This window comes from Alligator sinensis, unplaced genomic scaffold, assembly GCF_000455745.1.
Source record: "Alligator sinensis unplaced genomic scaffold, ASM45574v1 scaffold366_1, whole genome shotgun sequence".
Lineage (NCBI taxonomy): Eukaryota > Metazoa > Chordata > Crocodylia > Alligatoridae > Alligator > Alligator sinensis.
In genome coordinates, this window is record NW_005841851.1 from 5,325,217 (window position 1) to 5,342,959 (window position 17,743).

A 17,743-nucleotide genomic window follows, 5' to 3' on the forward strand; every position below is an offset into this window, starting at 1 on the left:
TTCCCTACATCTAGTCCTTAAATGGTTGATCAACCCACTGCAGAGAGAGAAGACCAACTCCTGACCAAAACTCTTCCCACACCAATTAACCATCTTCCCTCTGAAAAAATGAAGAATGGGATACTCACTTCAATGCTTCAGCTTCCTTTAATTCACTAAATTAAACAAAATGCAACACAATGCTTCCATTTAGTTTCCATTTTCTCTGATAAAGTTCCATACCAAACACTTCAGAGGAAGGTGTAAAAACATGATAGCAGACAATTATTAAGTATTTTGCCTGTAGGGGAAATTTCTTCCAATCAGATAGTGGCTGTGGTTAGCTTATACCATGCAACATAATTCTCTCTCCCCCCAGTGACACAACTGAGAATTATTTCATAATCCAGACCAGCACCCTCTTCCACAAGAATTCCACAAGTTACTTATGCATTGTGCAAAAAAATAGTTCTGATGATTAGCTTCAAATTTGTTGTTAAAGGTATGTAACACATGGCCTGACTTTGACTCACCACTCTAGCCTGGTGTTTTCCAGACTACTCACCAAATAAATGAAATGGAATAAAACAGATTAAGCCCTTTGGAATAATAGCAGCAGTAGATCTTTTGCACTTTTGTGTATAAATAAGGCATAGAATAGTATTCTGAGTGTTTGGCCAGCTTTGTAGTGGTAGGTTTCTGTTGAATAGCAGACTAGCAAACAGGAAGAGGTATATGAATTACAGAATATAAAAGAAGTTCAGTAGCCTTGAAGAGAGACTTTGTGTATTTGACAAGAGCTAATTAAACAAAATTTAACAATTCAAAGTCCATAAAACCTGGACAGAAGATAGAACAGCTCTAGCCAGTCCTTCCCAACGCAGACTCTGTCAATGTTTAAACAACATCTACAAGTAAAAACTGTGCTGAGACCATAGCTAGAAAGGGCTTAACCATTCATGTGCCTTCTTCACTGGGGATGGCCCACTGCTGGGATCACACTGGCTTTTGTTCCTGGCTGAGGTTCTGTTCACAGGAAACAACCTTTGGGCTGCTTTGTTCAACCCAACCTTAATCAGCCTCCTCCTCTGGTTCCAACAAATCTCTTCAGCTGGGGGTGATCAGAAAAAAAGGCCACTGTACACCATGGAGAGATAGGGCTGCATTCACAGCAAGTCATGATAAGCACTTCCTTTCCAAACATCCCATTCCCCAAACATAACAAACAGTAGCCAGAATACATGTCGAGCAAATTAACAAAACTGGACAAATAAAACAGACGCTTGCAAAGATAAAGGCAGCTGGGGTCAGGAACTGAACATGATGGAAGGCATCCTTCAGCCCCTGCTCCCTCAGCTTCAGACTCAGCATACAGTACAGGGAAGGTTTCAAGCACAGACCCCAAAGGCTACTCACCATACTGACAGCGGGGTCCTTGGAAACCAGAGGGGCACTGACATAGCTGAGCAGATCCTTCCATGCAGTTTCCTCCATTGAAGCAAACGCCATAGCTGCAGACAGCTGCTGGAAGGAAAAAAAAAGTAGGAATTGGGTTGGTCATAGTACATACAGGGTCATGACTCATATGTTTGGTCATACTGAAGACTCTCAAACCTCTTAATAAGTTTAACCAGCACAGAAACTTTACACAACCAATAAACAAAAGGCAGCCCAATGTTGGCTAAAGGCAGCAGATAGCATCCAACAAAAGCCAGGTGTTCAGAATTTCTTATGCAGGGAATATTGATGTCTTGAAAGCTGAAAAACATGCAGGAGTACTGGCACCTGGTCCTGTAAGAAGCATCACAAGCTTGTTCTAAATCTAATCTCATTGAAAGATGATTTTAACCAGTGCCCCAGTTTTCCTCATGACCAACCTGGGGCATGGGTTCCTCAATGAATTAGAGGCAATAATACCATCCACTGAATCATAAGCATTCCTTTCTATAGCATGGGTGAATGGGGTGTTCCTGGGATGTCTCCAGTGTCCACATTGATCGGATTAACCTTCTTTGGTTTATGAAAGAGAATAGGATAGGGGGTGGAGGGAATATGAGCTGTAGTGCTTAGCCCCCACCCCCAAAAACCCTTGGACTAAATTAAAAGTGAATAAAACACATTCTCTATTCTGGGCAAGTCCCACTGCAGGAAAGGATTTCTAAAAAGAAGAAACTTTAGAAGGAAATCTCAAAAGTTTTTCTTACACTCAATTTTTAACCTATTGATGTTCCCCAGCCAGCAGCTCTACATAGAGGGTTTAAAGCTATAAATAAGTATTCAAATGCATTTTCCTGATTTGCTCTCTTGCCAGGAACTCAGCCATCCGAGGTTGTTCTGTCCCTCTCAGGCAAGAATGACTGACATTACCAATGCCAAAGCAGGAGCCAGGCACTCCTTTCATTCTTTAAGCCATACTAGAATGCTAGTGATGTCCATCGTGAGAAAAACATACCACCTTACACTACTCGCTTCCCAACTCAAATTCTCCGTTCTCTTCGAAGTGATTGCAGCCAACAGAGAGGACTAGCACCATCTCCCACGAGAGTACTTGTTCTGTGTTTGAATTTGCAGGGACATCCAGTTTTCCTATTGGAGACCCAGGAGCTTAGAAACAGATAAGCTGAGCTCTGCTTCTCACTCTATCACTGGGCAAGCTACTTCACTGCTCAGCATCTCAGTTTCTCCGGCGCCTTACCTACACTAGAAGGAATGTGCCAATAACAGCTACATTGACAGAGCTATATGGGCAAACCCTTCTGGGGAACAGGCCTTTTGCTGGTATTGTTTGTACTGGTTCCTCAGATTAAATAAACTATGCCAGCAAGGAGATTTTTTGCCCATGTAACTGCCTCTGTGCTAGGACTTTTGCCAGCAAACTATGTGGTGAAGGGGGTGGTATTTTTAATGCTCTTGGCTGACACAACAATAATGGAAAACCTTTTAAGAATGGCCACATCCCCGATTTGTAAAATGAAAATAATAACCCCCACCTAGCTCTCACAGGCTCTGAGAAGCTTAACTCCTTAGCACTTGTAAAGCACTTCAAATAGCTAAATAAAAGATTTTAGGAAAGTGCACAGTGGTATTTTTTAGGCAATATATTCAAGGACCACATTCTGATAGGGCCTGAGTACCCATGAATTGCAGATGCTTCACACCTCTCCCAATCCTGCACTAGGTATGTTCTGTGGAACAAGCAGAAGGTAAGAAATGGATCCTGTGAAATAATTACATAAAACAACTCAGGTGACTGGAATAACCATGGTCAAGAATGTTCTGCTTAAAGTAATAGCTTATCCGAGGTAACTGCACTAAAATACTAAGAATTCAAAGGGGTACATCTAGGAAGGTCCAAAATTTATAAGAGCCAGTTGTTCCCTTGAACTCGGTCCATCTGCATTGTAACAGAAACCATGGCAGGAAACATAGAGTTGCTGACAGCAAGTAGCAATTTCTATCTTTTGTAAACTTCCTGAATTCCATGCATAACAGCAGGGCAGCTGATTTCTGGGATCTTAAAGGCCTCAGTTCATTCTGCAAAGGAGCTTCTGGTCACAGGAGTGAAATGTGCACAGAATACCACAATAGGATTGTTCTGTGGCAAACCCCAACCAAGAACCAGAGCCTGACCCCTACTCACTGCAGGCTGCCCTACAGCACCTCCACCCCAGAGTTAAAAACTCAGCATCCCAGACAAATCCCACCACAGTGAATCACACATAGTCCCAGAAATGCTACGTTCAGTTTTTGTTGGATACAAGTCTTCTTCATTTCCTGTCCTTGAACATTGTTACAGTGTTGATTTACGCAGTTAAACAGTAGGGCTGTGCGAAATTTTGTTGGCTGTTTCAATTCAACGCTATTTCGACTCATTTCGAGCTCGAAACAGTGAAATTGAATCAAAACAAAGGGTGTCAAAACAGACTGAAAACAAAACAAGGCTAGTCGAAACATTTTGAAAGTTTCCAAATGTTTTGAGTTCCGAAACAGCCAGCAGCGAGGTGGTGGGAGACAGCGGAGAACTAGGGCTGCACTCCCAGCAGCAGCCAGGAGCGCAGCTCTGGCTCGCCCCATCTCCTACAGCCGGGTCACAGGGAGCCAATCACAGTGCAGGGGAAGGATCAGGCTGGGGAAAGGAACTGAGCCCGATCGCTCAGTTCCCCTCCCCAGCCCTATGATCGGGCTGGGGAAAGGAAGTCAGCCCAGCTGGGCTGACTTCCCAACCCCTGTGCTAGATAGTTGTGCTGAGTTCATTTCCCCAGCCTGATCACGGGTCTGGGGTTAGGAACTCAGCCCAGCTGGGCTGAGTTTGTTTCCCCAGCCCCATGATCAGGCGAAACGTTGAAACAGCCTCACTGTTTCGATGAAGCAAAACAGTGAGGCTGTTTCGAAACAAAACACTGTTCTGTCCAAACCTCAAAACTGAAGACGAAACGGAACAGTGCCATTTCGCACAGCCCTATTAAACAGCTACCACCTTCCAGCTGTATTACAGTGGTGTGAGAAATTATCCCTAGCTATCTCTTCCCTACCTCATTAAGCCATTATTTGGATTAGTGTGTGGAAGGTGCTGTGAAACTGTCGAATGAAAGGCACAGTAGAAATGCACGGAACTTTTATTTAACTGATTGCACCAAGTGTGTGCCTGGTGCTCTAATGAGATTAAATTAGGTACCTGCCCTCAGGATCATACTCTTTAAGGGTACAAACAGATGTAGAGGTTATTCCAATAATGTTATCTATATACTGTGAATGTTCAAATTATTGGCTGATGCACTAGGAAACTGTTTTATAGCTTGTGATATCCTGAGGCTTAGATCCTGCTTTATGATCACCCGGGAGAAGTAGTCTAAGAGTTTCAGAGCTGCTCTCATACTGTGTTGAGCAGGCACTCCCTGAGGTTTGTCAGGAAAATAGCCCTGTGGTAATTTTACAAAACCATGTAAGTGTGTCAGGACCTTAAGTCTCATTTCCAAGAGTAAGTATGGGCACTTGTACACGCCACGACATTTAATCCTCGTTAATTTAAACTGGTTTATTTTGGTGCTTCGGGTTTGTGTTTGCACAAATTAAGTCCTGTGTGCAATTCTAAGCAATTTCCAGCAGGGGGAGCCACATACCAATCTACCCCCCATGTCCTTCCTAATGAATTACAGCAGGAGGCGCATATTTGCCAGTAAACCAGCTTCCACAGTCGCCACCAGGAAGCCTCATGCTAAGCCCCCACCCCACACCAAGGCGCGGTCACCCCAAAACCCTGCCACTTGCACCCCACTGTGCTCTGTTCAGTCTCCAGTAGGTGACCCTGTGGTGATCCTGACTCCAAGCCGTATGCATCATCCCCTCCCCTCCTCCCATGTTGGAAAGGAATGTAAATGTATATATGGAATTTTTTTTAACTGTATATATCATATCAGAAATTTATGGGCGTGAGAGTAGCAGATGCCACCCCGGGTGACTGGTAATTGTGGCTGCTGGTGGGTGGGTGGTTGGTGTTATATTGCCAAAACAGATGTGTGCCATGAACGCTTATTACAAGATTAACGGTGTCAAAATAGTACAGTGTGTGGGAGGGCAGAGGGGTAGGGGGTGCCAAATCCGACAGCTGTTAGTTTTCCAGGTTTTAGGACTACATTTCCCAGCATTCCCTAGCTCCCTGGGCTTGGAACAGTTTCCATGGGGACCCTTCACAGGGGATGCTTCCCCCGCTCCCCTTCCCTGCCCACGTGACACCGTGAATGCCTGCGGCCTTGTGTGTTTGTTTAGCGCCGCATACGGCTTTGCGAAATGTTGGGGTGTTTGGAAATGTTGAAATGGTGGGGTGTTGGTGGGGTAGGGCCTGAATAGGGTTGGGGTTGAATAGACTTCACTCCCAGCCAACCCCTCCAATCTTTCTGCGTATAATGGTACAGTAAACGGAGACCACTTCTTTACTCTAAAAAACGTTCTTTGCTGTTTCCTATGGAATTTGGGAATAAAGCAGGTGAATACAGCAGAGGCCTCTAGGAGGATTTTGGACCTGTAGGAGGATTTGTAGGACAATTTTGGATTTTGGTCGCCTCCCCCCACCTAGCCAAAAAGAGGTGTAATCAACTCTTTTGCAGGACGTGATTCAGGCTGGCTAGGCAGTATTGTGTAATGAGCCACTGTCGCCCCCCTCCCCCTCAACCAATGCCAACCTCCAAACAATAACCCCCTACCCCAGTGCACCTCCCCACATGCCCTGCTTATCCTCCAAAACACGTCCCCTCCACCCCGCACACCCCTGCTGACAGACACAGATGCTGTAAATAGTAAAATAATTTATTTTCATCAGCGTCCATATCCATATGTGCTGCCAGGCAATCCCACACAAGAAGGGCTACCCAACCAGGTTCTCCATGAGGATATGTCCTCTGTGCCTACGCTGCTGCCTGGCTATGTCTCTGTCTGGCCACTGCCTGCCTTGCTTTGTCAGCCCACTCCTGGCTGAAAACCTTTTTGTGGGCCTTACAGACGTTGTGCATCAGCACACAGGCTGCCACTATAAAAGCTGTGATATTTTCTGGCTCCAGCTCACGCCTGCAGTTAAGCACCCTCCATAGTGCTTCAGTCAGCCAAAGGTGCATTCAACAGAAATTCTGCATTTGCTGAGATAGTAGTTGAAAGCCATCTTCTGTGGGTCTGTAACATGCCCTTCATAAGGCTTCATGAGCCAGGGCTTGAGGGGGTAAGCAGCATTTGCTATTATAGGTGGGGGAACAGCAACACCACGGATCCCTGTCTTGGGGACTCGGAGCACATAGTGTCCTTTCTCCATGAGTCCAGGCAACGGATAATTTCTGAACACGCGTGTGTCATGCACACTGCTGGCCACCAGCATAAATGTTCATAAACCAGCCCTGGTGGTCCACCCCAGCTTGTAAGATTATGGAGGCAAATTCTTTCCTGTTTGTGAATGACCTCCCCCTCCCCGAAGGGGACTGGACTGGGATATGAGTGTTGTCTAAAGCCCCCATGCAGTTAGGGAACCCCATGGCATTGAAGCCAGTTATGGCTTCCTAAGGAATCCTGAGGCAAATAAAGTTGTTTGCCATGACATCCTGCAGCAGCTGGCATACCTCACAAGTCACCAGCCCAGCCATGCAGGGAACCATGACGAACTGGTTTGCGATGGAGTGGAGGCTGAATGGGGTGGCCAGTTTCATGATGGCCATGGCCACCCTCTTGTCCGGCAGGATGGCCCAATGCATGTTAGTATCCTGCTTTGCAGTGTGTGGCCCCAGCACCGAGATGACATGATAAAACACCTCCTTGGTCATCTGAAAATTCTGCAGCCACTGCTGATCATTCCGAGTGGTCAGCACAATTCGCTCCCACCAGTCCAAGCTGCACTTGCGGGCCCAGACCATGCAATTGCTCCTCCTGACGTTTATCCACAGAGCCCAGTTAGCTTCCACTTCTTTGCATGCCTCTTGGCTGTCCCACTCCATTGCATAGCTACATCCCCTTTTTCACGAGGCGCCTGTACGTGCAGGCGTCTCTTCATTGCAAGTGTTAAGCAACACTATGGATGCATATGCTGCCATCCTTATATGCACCAGCATGTCTTTCAAGGCCAGCAGTAGGGTAATCAGAAGCACTATCACCTCCTCCTCCTTCTGCTCACCCATGTCCTCCAGATTCTCCATGTCAGAGGAGTCTTCACTCCATTCTTCTTCATTCTCCACTTCCCATTCCTCATGCATGTGGTCCTGAATCTCCATTTGTTCCTCCTCTGTCATCCTGTATGGATTCTTGCAAGCAAGGCTGATTTAACATATGCAGCAGGGCCACTTCTCAGATCACAGCACCACCACCACCAAGCGGGGGGTGGGTTGTGGTCTGGAGCTCTTTCTAGCTGCATTCAATAAATGACCATTCACAGATTCATAGATTTTTAGGGTCGGAAGGGACCTCAACAGATCATCGAGTCTGACCCCCTGCCTGGGCAGGAAAGAGAAGGCCTATCCAGCCTTCTCTCAAAGACCCCCCAAGGTAGGGGAGAGCACCACCTCCCTTGGAAGCCCATTCCAAGTTTTGGCCATGCTTACCATGAAGAAGTTTTTCCTGATATCTAGCCTAAATCTGCTCTCTGTCAGTCTGTGACCATTGTTTGCATTTTAACTCTTATTTGGATTTCAACAAATAACCCTGGGGCACTGGGCATTTGCACAGCAAAGACTTTGTTTGGTGGGGGGGCGTTGGTTTTTACCATGGTGAGCAGTGGCACCCTGGCTTCAGGATAACTGTGTATGCCATATCAGTGGATAGCCACACCTGAGAACTCCCCATTCCAAAGAGGCCTGACCTGCAGTAACACTCCACTCCTGGCTAAAAGAACAAGGTCCTCCCAGAAAAAAACATTTGCCCTGTCAGTGGCAAGTGATGTTTTGGATGCACAAGGTCTCGTCCTTTTAAAAGTTGTGCTTGCTCTTACTACGTCCTACTGAGCACAAGGCAAAAAAAGTAAATACCCTGAGATAAGAAAAAAGTTATAATGGAAAAGTTCTGATGCATCAAGCCATTGTTCAAGATGACTGTCATCAAGCTTGCAAAGACTTAATTCTGCAATGAGACAGATAAAATTTTGCCATACTCCTCTCGTATTAATGTAGGACCAGACAAACCCTTCAGAATCCATGTCCAGATGAGCCAGTATCAGCTGAATACTTTTGTGAGGTCAGCTAAAACAGTTGCAGCAATAAAAATTTGGCCTTTATTCTGTGGGACTATGGAAGACAGGCACAGATACAAACAGGTCTTTTTTGCAACAGGACATTAACCATCCATCTGAATGGACAATGTGCTTATTTGGCCACGCTCAAGCCCATCAAGATGTCTTTGTTCATAAATAGGGTGCTTCAACACAGTGAGTGTTGTGAGACATAGGTGATACCTTCACAATCCTGAGTACATGAAATTTTCCAAACTGCTCATGCAAGGCATGTGTATATAGCTGACCCACAAATTTTGCCAGCAACCTTTTGTGAATTGGCTGCTGTTGGCACTGAACTGCTTCCTGATGTCTCAGAAAACCAAGTCCAACAGTATGCAGGTGAAAGAGCAGGAGGCTAATACCTCCAACACCTGGGGCCCCAACTGGACCCAGGACGAACTGCAGGACTTAATCAACATTTGGTCAGAGCAAAAGATCCTAGACCAGCTGGAAAGTGGGAGGAATAAGCCGGTGTATGCCACCATTGCAAAAAGAAATGCAGGTGCGAGGGTACAACCGGGACTGGACCCAGTACCAGTGTAAGATCAAGGCCCTGAGATGTGCGTTTCATTGAGCCAAGGATGCAAACTCTCGTTCTGGGGCAGGGCGCACAATTGCTCCTTTCTACAACCAGCTGTCCATCATTCTCTCCAAGGATACAGATGAAGCTGCTTGTCTGTTGCGCTGGAGGAGAGCACACCGAAAGAGGCAGCAGTAATCCCTGACCTTCACCCTAGTGTTCCCCCTGATTCCACGGACTAGCACAGATGATGAGGAAGAAAATGAGGAGGAAGAAACCACTTCCAATGCGGTTCCTCTTCCCAACACTCAAACATCGGTTTCTGTTCCCGAGACCCAAGAAGATGTGCAACCGGAGACTTGTAAGTATCTTGGAATGTGCCTCTTGTCACTGGCAGACACCGTGTGGGTTTGTGCGGGATGTATTTGTGGGGCGGGGGGAGAAATGCATGTATTGCTGGAGGTGGGTCACCATCATCTTTCGGTGGCAGATGAAGGGTATATGCCATTCTCTTTTGGGTTTGGATACCTGGTAATGTAACAGATGCCAAACTCATTGTTTTGCTTTAAGTGTTTGTAGCTGGCATGGGCAATGGCAGCTGGGGACGTGCTTCCAAACCAGGGACTTGTACATTTTGGGAATGTGAATGGTGGCCCAATCTTACAGGGTTTGTTTACCCTTCAAGTGTTTTTTTCACTGCGGGGGGCTGGGGGGTAGGGGGTGGAGGTTCGTCACTGTCCTCTTGAATACTTGGGGGAAGGAAATGTGACCAAACCAGGAATACAATTTTCATTTGTTTACCAGCTACTGCGCCCAATACCGGCCAGGCATGTGCCCCCGAACCTCAGACTCCATCTCGCACTACAGCAGAGCACTCAAGGGATATGAGCCACAGACAGCGACGGTCACAAGAAAGCATGATGGAGGCTTTGGTGGAGTTGTCACGAACAAGTGTGTCAGCTGCAGAAGGCTGGCGGGATGAACTCCGGGGGTTGCTTCATTGTGATGAGGTCCAGGAGAACCAATTTGTGGAAAACACAATTGCCTTTTGTGAGAAGGTGGTAGACTGCATGGGCCAGTTGGTAGACGTGGTCGCGCAGTGCCATGTGGATGCCCAGAGGGCACAGAACTTGATAACTGATGTCCTGCAGCGCTTGCCGAAGCACATCTTTAAAAAGGAGGTACCACCCCAGAAAGGACAAGGTAGGTCCGCTCAGCTTGCATCTGTCCAGGAGGTAGCCAGGAGCATTACAACTGAGCCTGTTCTCACAAACACAGTGGACTCAGAGGAGGGGCGAACAGGTGCCAGCAGGGCCAGGCGGCCACCGCTGAGATTTGAGGAGCCAGGGCCAGTCCTGGGTGATTGTGGGGTAAAGGCAAAGAAGCCCAAGTAACCAACAGCCTCAACAGTGGTGGCTCCTTACAATAAAGCCTCATGTTATCCTATCTTTCTGCATCTGGCTCCCAAATTTTGAAGGACCAGCAAAATCTCTGCTCACAGTGCTGGGGGGTGGATTGCTGGTTGGTGCAGGATGCAAAGATCAAACCCCAAGCGTTGGCTCAGCCAATGGTGGAATCGGGGGGGGGAGGTACCACAAGCACCGCATCTCCCTTCTCCCGCATCACCCATGCACTTTGCAAAGCCCCCTGACAAGTCATTTCCTGCAGTTCTGCCTGCTGCTTTTTCTGGGCGTTTGTTGCATGGGGCAAAGGGGAAGGTGGGGTGGGGGCAGGAAATCTTTCATGCAAAGGTACACAAAGGGGCTGGCCGCCTCCCCCCAGACAAGTCTGGCTTGCCACTATCTCTGGACGTTGGCATTGGGGGTAGCACAGGCCAACCAAAGGGGCTCCCTCCCTGCCAAGTCTTTTTCCACAGTTCTGCCTGCTGCTTTTTCTGGGCACTTGTTGCATGGGGCACTGTGGAGGGGGGGGGAAGGAACTCTTGTGTGCAAAGGTACACAAAGGGGCTGGCTGCCTACCCCTGACAAGTCTGGCTTGCCAGCATCCCTAGGCATTGGCATCAGGGTTAGGTACCACAAGCATTGCAGCTCCCTTCCCCTGCATCACCCATGCACTTTGCAAAGCCACCCAAAGGGGCTGCCCCCTGCCAAGTCTTTTCCCCCAGTTTTTTGCACAATGTTTTGGCACTATTTTTGGACAGGGTTTTTGTGATCTCTTCCAGCTTGGCGCCAGCCTGTCTGGAGTATTTTTTACATCAAAATGAGATGGGGGGTCTGTCCTGCCCCACTCAAGGCTTACAAATTGTGGGAGCAGTGGGTCAGGGTACGCATACACTGTATCGATGAGAGAGTTTTGATGTAGATGAGAGATGACAGCACACCAGAGGCAGGACTCAGCACAGCAGGGAGTTGCCCCTGCGGGGCACAGGAATGCGAATGCAGCAGTTGTGAAGAGTGCAGGCTGAAGTCGGGTGCAGTGCAGTGGCTGAGTACAGGATAAGAGCAGTTTTATGACATGGGAGTTGAAAGAGGATATTGCGACGACCTCCACAATCGGCACCTTTACACTTTGATAAGTGAGAGCTGACACTATGCTGTGCCCTGAAGGTAGGGGGATGCACTGTTTACTTCAACTTTAAAGTAAACAGGGTGGGTGGACTTCAGTGTCGTGAAAGAAGGTGAAGGGTAACACACAGCATGATGGCGTGCAGTGGCAGCACACAGTTCCAGGGGGTACATGCCCAGCACCCCTTCCTCAGCCATGAGTGCATGCGGCGGCATGAGCTACCCTTCTCCCCTGCCCCGTGTCCCTCCTCCCCTGCTGGGCAGCTCCGGCCTGTTTTGCCCCCAGGCTGGGCAGTGGCCACCCGCTCACCCCTACAGCTTCACAGCTTGTAGGCTCTGTTTGCTAGCCGGTGAAAGGTGTGCATGAGGTCAGGGCAGGAAGCCCTTGTTGGTGGTTTTCCAATACAAATTCCTAGGATTTGTCTTTACCCCACCCAAATTCCTTCCTTACCTCCAGTTCTCAGCTCCAATTGCTACGTTGGCTACCACACCTGCCAGTGACAAGAGGAGAAGCAGACCAACCATGTACGAAGCTGGAGAACAACACCTGACACCACTTCCTTGTACACAGTTGCATTACCTCAACTGGCAATGTTCGCAATGTCTCACTGGCAGGTGCCTATTGCTACTGGTATCTCTTCCTGCCTGCCTCCATGGCTGAAATAAGTATAATCAGTAGATTAATAATACTGAAAAAAATATGAGAATAATGATGCTTAGAATCATACTGCTGATAATGGTTTTAGCCAGTGCAAAAAAAAATAAGCCCCCAGTGACGTGAATAGCTTCCAAACAGAGACAAAAAAGGGCCAGTAGTTAGTTAATATAGAAGGAAATGAACATGCATGTCTAATTTTAAATTTTAAATTTATTTTTGGTATTAACATAGTGCTATTTATCAATAACTTGCATGGTTTTTAACTTGGTCAGGGTGAGAACTGTCTGTGAAGTATGCTGTGTCTCTCCTACTTCCAGGGCTGACTACGTGCTCTGCCTCCTGGCCTACAACCCTTGTGCACCTGCCTGTACTGTAAAAGACTTTGAAATGCTGAAAAATTAGAAATGTTCAGGTAGTCCAAGCATCTACTTAGTGAGAAATGCTTTTTGAACACTTTTGTAAAATGTTGGCTGAGTCTCTGTTGCAGGCTGACTGTCAGACTTTCAGTTCATTTTGTACAATAGGTCCAGCAGGAGAGTTAGCATGAAGTTTTGGTATTGGGGTAATGTCTTTTCCTAATAGTAAACTGCATGAGTGTGTTATTTTGTACCATGAGAGGACAATGAGCCCAATTAGCTCCATTATAATGATCATCATCATCTACCTCTAATGAATAATTGGCTTCCAGTAGTAATTAATAATCAGTGTCAGGGGGAAGCCACCCTGCCCTGCCATTTCATAATACTGACTGCACTCTTTGGAGCTTTTGGAGCCCAGCCTCTCTCATGGGGCTAGCTAAGTCTTTGCTGCTCAAGTTAAAGTATTATAGCTATTCCAACTATTCAGTGTAACAATCAGGGGTTAGCTATTCAATGTAATAAGGAGGGATCCCTGCCTGCTGGGTCTTAGCACCCAGGATGGTGGGTGAAGGCCCTCCTTTCTACTGCCTGCTTGGTGTCAGCGTCTGTTTCTAGTTGAGGTCCCACCTTTTCATATATTCTGATCAAAAGACATTCTGATTAAGTGACTGTTGCTATAAATTAGCATTCCATCTCAACAAAAAAAAGCCCTTCTCCCTACTGCATGGTGGGTCTTAGCACCCGGGGCAGTTGGGCAAAGGCCCTCCCTCTTCCCCACTGCCTGGTTTCAAGCAAGAGGCTGGGAGCGAGGGGGAGCACATAAGAGACCGGTGATGGTGGTGGTGGTGGTATGTGCACCACTACAACCATGGGGGAGCACACCAAACTGGGCAGACATTGGCTTGCTCCTCCATTTTTTTCGTTCTGTATAAGGACTACAATTCACATACATTCTGATGAAGCAACTATTGCTATAAATAAGCATTGAGGAAGCATGCAATCATACAAACACAAGCAAGAAAAAATTGTAAATACAAGGGCAGAAAGCATGAAAACAAACACACAAAAAACACAAGCACAAACATGCAAAAAACACAAGCACAATAAGACACAGACAAAAACAAATACAATAATTCAATATAGCCAGTATCAAGGTGCTGGTGAATGAACCGACTGGTTTCACGAAAGAAAAAACACAAACCACACACACATACAAAATGCAAACAAAAACAGAAAAGTAAAATGCAAGACTTCATAAAATACTTCAGAAAAATACAGCTGACTCTCAAAAGTCAAAAACTAACTATTACAGATCACAAACATTGAGAACTTGACCTCCAGAAATTTTAATTTTTGAATTACCAAAAATAAGTCTTTGTTGCTCTAGGTAATATAACTATGCCATGCTAGCTGTAACTAAAAGCCATTAAGTTATGCAAATGTTAATGCAGAACAAAGTATGGGGTCGCCTGCCTGCTCATTGTCAGCTTTTGGTGGGTGGGGTCTGCCCTATTTCATAGTAATCATTAGAAATAAATCGCAGGACAGCGGGATGAGTGGCCACCCCTTCACCCCCCGCCCACCAGTCTGCCTATGAAAGAAAAGACGACAATTCAGGAACTGTATGAATTTCTAAACTGTATTGCAACATTAAAATGGTGCTGCAGTTACATCTCTTTTTCTCAGTTAAAAAAACCCTCCGTTAATTGTCTCTGTCCTGCAGGGGTGCCTGTCACAAACGATGGGGTACTGATGCCCAAATGGTATTGGGGTCTCTGTTTGCTGAATGTCTTGCGGCAGGGAGGGGTGGAACTGTGAATATTTCTATGCTTGGACTTCTACAAATTGAAGTCACTCATATGTTTACTAATGAAAAAAAAAGGGTGAATAAAACATTAAAGGACTTTTATGTAAAAGACTATAATGAATGATCTGCCTCTTGTCTTCTGTATCCTCTCATGAAACAGCAGACAAGGATGAATGCCCAAGCTGAGTAGCAGCAGCATGGCAGGCTGGGGTGGGGGGTGGTGTAGAGGTGGATTAAGATTCCTTGGGTCCCAGGGATCCCTCTTCCTAGGACAGCTAGCCCCCACCCAGCAGAGATCCCAAGCCCCCTACCCCACCTGCCGCCTGGTGACCACCGCTGCTTGGCTGGAGATCAGAGGGGTGGGGCCAACCCAGAGAGCATGCTGGGATACTTACTGGGAGACTGGTTTAACTTAAACCAGGAAGGGGTCTGGGACAGACATTGCATAAACCAGTTTGAGCCAAATCAATTAAGTCTGATACTACATTCAGTCAAGTTTATCTCAAACCAGTTTCAGCCACTTTGAAACTGGTTTATGTGCCCTGAATGTCTGTTCTGTTACAGGTTTAAATCAGTTTCTGATGCCCGTCCCTGGACTCATCTCTGCACATATGTCTTGACTGACCTCCCAACCAGACACTACAACAGAGAGGGGAAAGTACCTTCCCTTGGCAAGGTAAAATAGGTAGCTGCTCTTTCCTTTCCTTCAAACTGTAGACCCCAATATTGCAGCACATCAGTTTGTATTGTTATCCCTGCTGACCCATCTGTTTAGCCACTATTACTTAGGGGTTGGTGGGTTGCTCCAAGGAGAAATTGGCGATGGAGTTAGGTGTTTCTTTGATGCAACCCTGTATATTTAAAAGGGAGTACTTAAAAGTCCAGGTTCTCTAAAGTGGGACCCACACAACAAGAGAGTTTCTCTGCTCACAATCCCATGCCTGTTCCAGCCAACTCCAGAGCTCTTTCTTTAGTTTTTTTTCACAGGGCTGGCCTCCCAGTACTTGCCTAGGCTGTGTCTACTGCCTTTCTGCAACTTTCTCTCAGTTTTTCCGATTTTTTCTTGTATGTGCTTTTGTTCTGAGGAGCAATCAACGGTGGAGTGGTATTAATATTTCATAAATGAGATTCCCTGTTCCTCACAATGACCTCAGCTACCGCTCATTCCTCCTCCTGCCAGTTTCAGGGAGAGAGAACCCAACTCCTGCCAGCATCCATGTGACTATCCACAAGCAGTAACTGGGACAGGCTGCACTCCTGGGCTAGCAATGACAGTGCTCCAACCACAGCATCTTCCTGAGCTGCTTCTAAAAGACACCAATTTTGTTATAAGAGTAACACTGGCAGTTTCTACTCTCCCCTCTGGCAATGGGTTTCATCTGCTTATGACATTATGAACAGCTGTCACTTTTTATGAAGATCAACACTTTTTAAGAGATAAACAGCCTTAACACACAGAGATCAGGGCAACAGAATGCTATGATTTTAAATGAATAGGCAGCCTAATTTAGTAAAGGACATTTCCCTTCACTACTATTCCTCATCTCTTCAAACATGCCTATAATTCTCCTTATCCCTTGCATTTTCACTCTCACTCACACTGGGAAACTCACTGTCACACTCTTACAGTGTTACTGTAAAGGGTCACTTCTGAGCTTTCTTCCATGATCATTTCAGTTCTCATTTTCAAAGCAAAGTGATCTCCTGGTTCCAGTGCATTACTCTGTGGAGCCCAGCACAAAACCCAGCACATGTGCAGTCCAGCACAAAGAGAGCCAGCATGTGTGCCTGCTAGAAGGATGTATTGTCATACCTTCAGAAAGCTCCTTTCACTGGTTAAACAGGTAATGGATGGCAACTCATGGGAAAGTTAAGTAATATAAGTTCTCTCATTTGGACTCTAAAAACACTGCCAACAGTACTTAAGCAGATACACTGAGGTCTGAGGCTCACAATAGGTAATATGCTAAAGAGCACAGCCTAGAATTTTTGAAGTCTGAAACTGTATTCTAGGTAAAATTTTTTCAACATAATTAAACCCCAGCTCACATGTAATAAGCCTGAACTTTAAATAATGATTGCAAACAATGCTAAAATCCTCTGGATAACCAAAAGTTTTGAGACCTCCTCAAGTTAGATGAACCGTTCGTGTCAAACAACAGATTCAGTGAGTTTAGCAACATTTCTGATTCATGAATTATCTGCAAAATGACTTGATTTGTATAACTGCTCATTATTCAGAGTTTTCTAGCAAAATAAATGTGTTTGGAAGGGTACTTCAGCCCACAAACTGGTCAGAAGGAATTCATTGTGACTATTGGCTGCAACTATCCAAGCAAATGAACAGGGGTATAGACGCGCATGCATAATTTTACCAAGAGATGTTCACATAAAGTACTGCTACAGAAAGTTATTTCCTATGTGGGAATGGGTTTAATCAAGTAAAAAGAGGTATGCCATATGACTTAGGAGACCAGTCACACAACACGAATAACAAAGACCCTACGCAGCACTCACAGCAAATGGTTCACAAGCATCCAGTTGCCAGAAACATTCACTTTGACCCTTTGCTGGAAAATTTCAGGCAATGGTATTTTATGCATTTGGGTCTTAGCAGATAATTCTTTGGCAGCAAATACCGATAAACTTGCTAAATAAACTATTTGTTATGAACAGCTGCTTCATATTGAACTTCAATGATACTGAAGCTTTCCTGTTAGCAGGGTCTGGCAAACAGAAGGATCCATTTAGTGATGAAAATGAGGATGGCACTGATGATCCGACTAACTCCAAAGCAAGGATGAGGAAAAATTATGTCCTAGTGCAGGCATATACACATACTTGCATCTACATTTACGTATAGAAGGCATCCTTAAAGCAGTCTACTAACTACCTGCTAAGTGTTCCATGCTATATTCAGGAGTCTTTCCTGATTAGTCCATGTACAATTCCTTCCCTAAAGAAGTTGACTGCATCCACAGCCTTCCCCAAGTTCTTTATTGCTTTCACTCCACTCCCCAAGTGTCAGTAAATTGGTTAGCTGTAAACTCCTTCCAAAGAATTCATCCTAATGAAAGTTAAGATTCCAGGGGCTCCCTTAGCCATCCCTTGATTAGCATATCCAGTATCCTGCCTCCCAGTGTTTCCTCTACACTCTT

At 45.9% G+C, this 17,743-nt stretch overlaps 1 protein-coding gene across 6 annotated transcripts in view; it reads right to left on the reverse strand.

The window, feature by feature from the left end:
* The window catches only part of MEGF6 (multiple EGF like domains 6), a 323,257-nt gene that overhangs the window by 253,289 nt on the left and 52,225 nt on the right, over positions 1-17,743 (reverse strand). For 4 of the 6 annotated variants that reach the window (XM_014523349.2, XM_025212106.1, XM_025212112.1 and 1 more), the window contains exon 4: positions 1,396-1,503. In XM_014523349.2, coding sequence (XP_014378835.1) covers positions 1,396-1,503 — 108 coding nt within the window. Of the gene's footprint in view, positions 1-1,395; positions 1,504-17,743 lie in introns of those variants that run through there. The other 2 variants (XM_014523344.2, XM_025212120.1) reach the window with 1 other exon arrangement.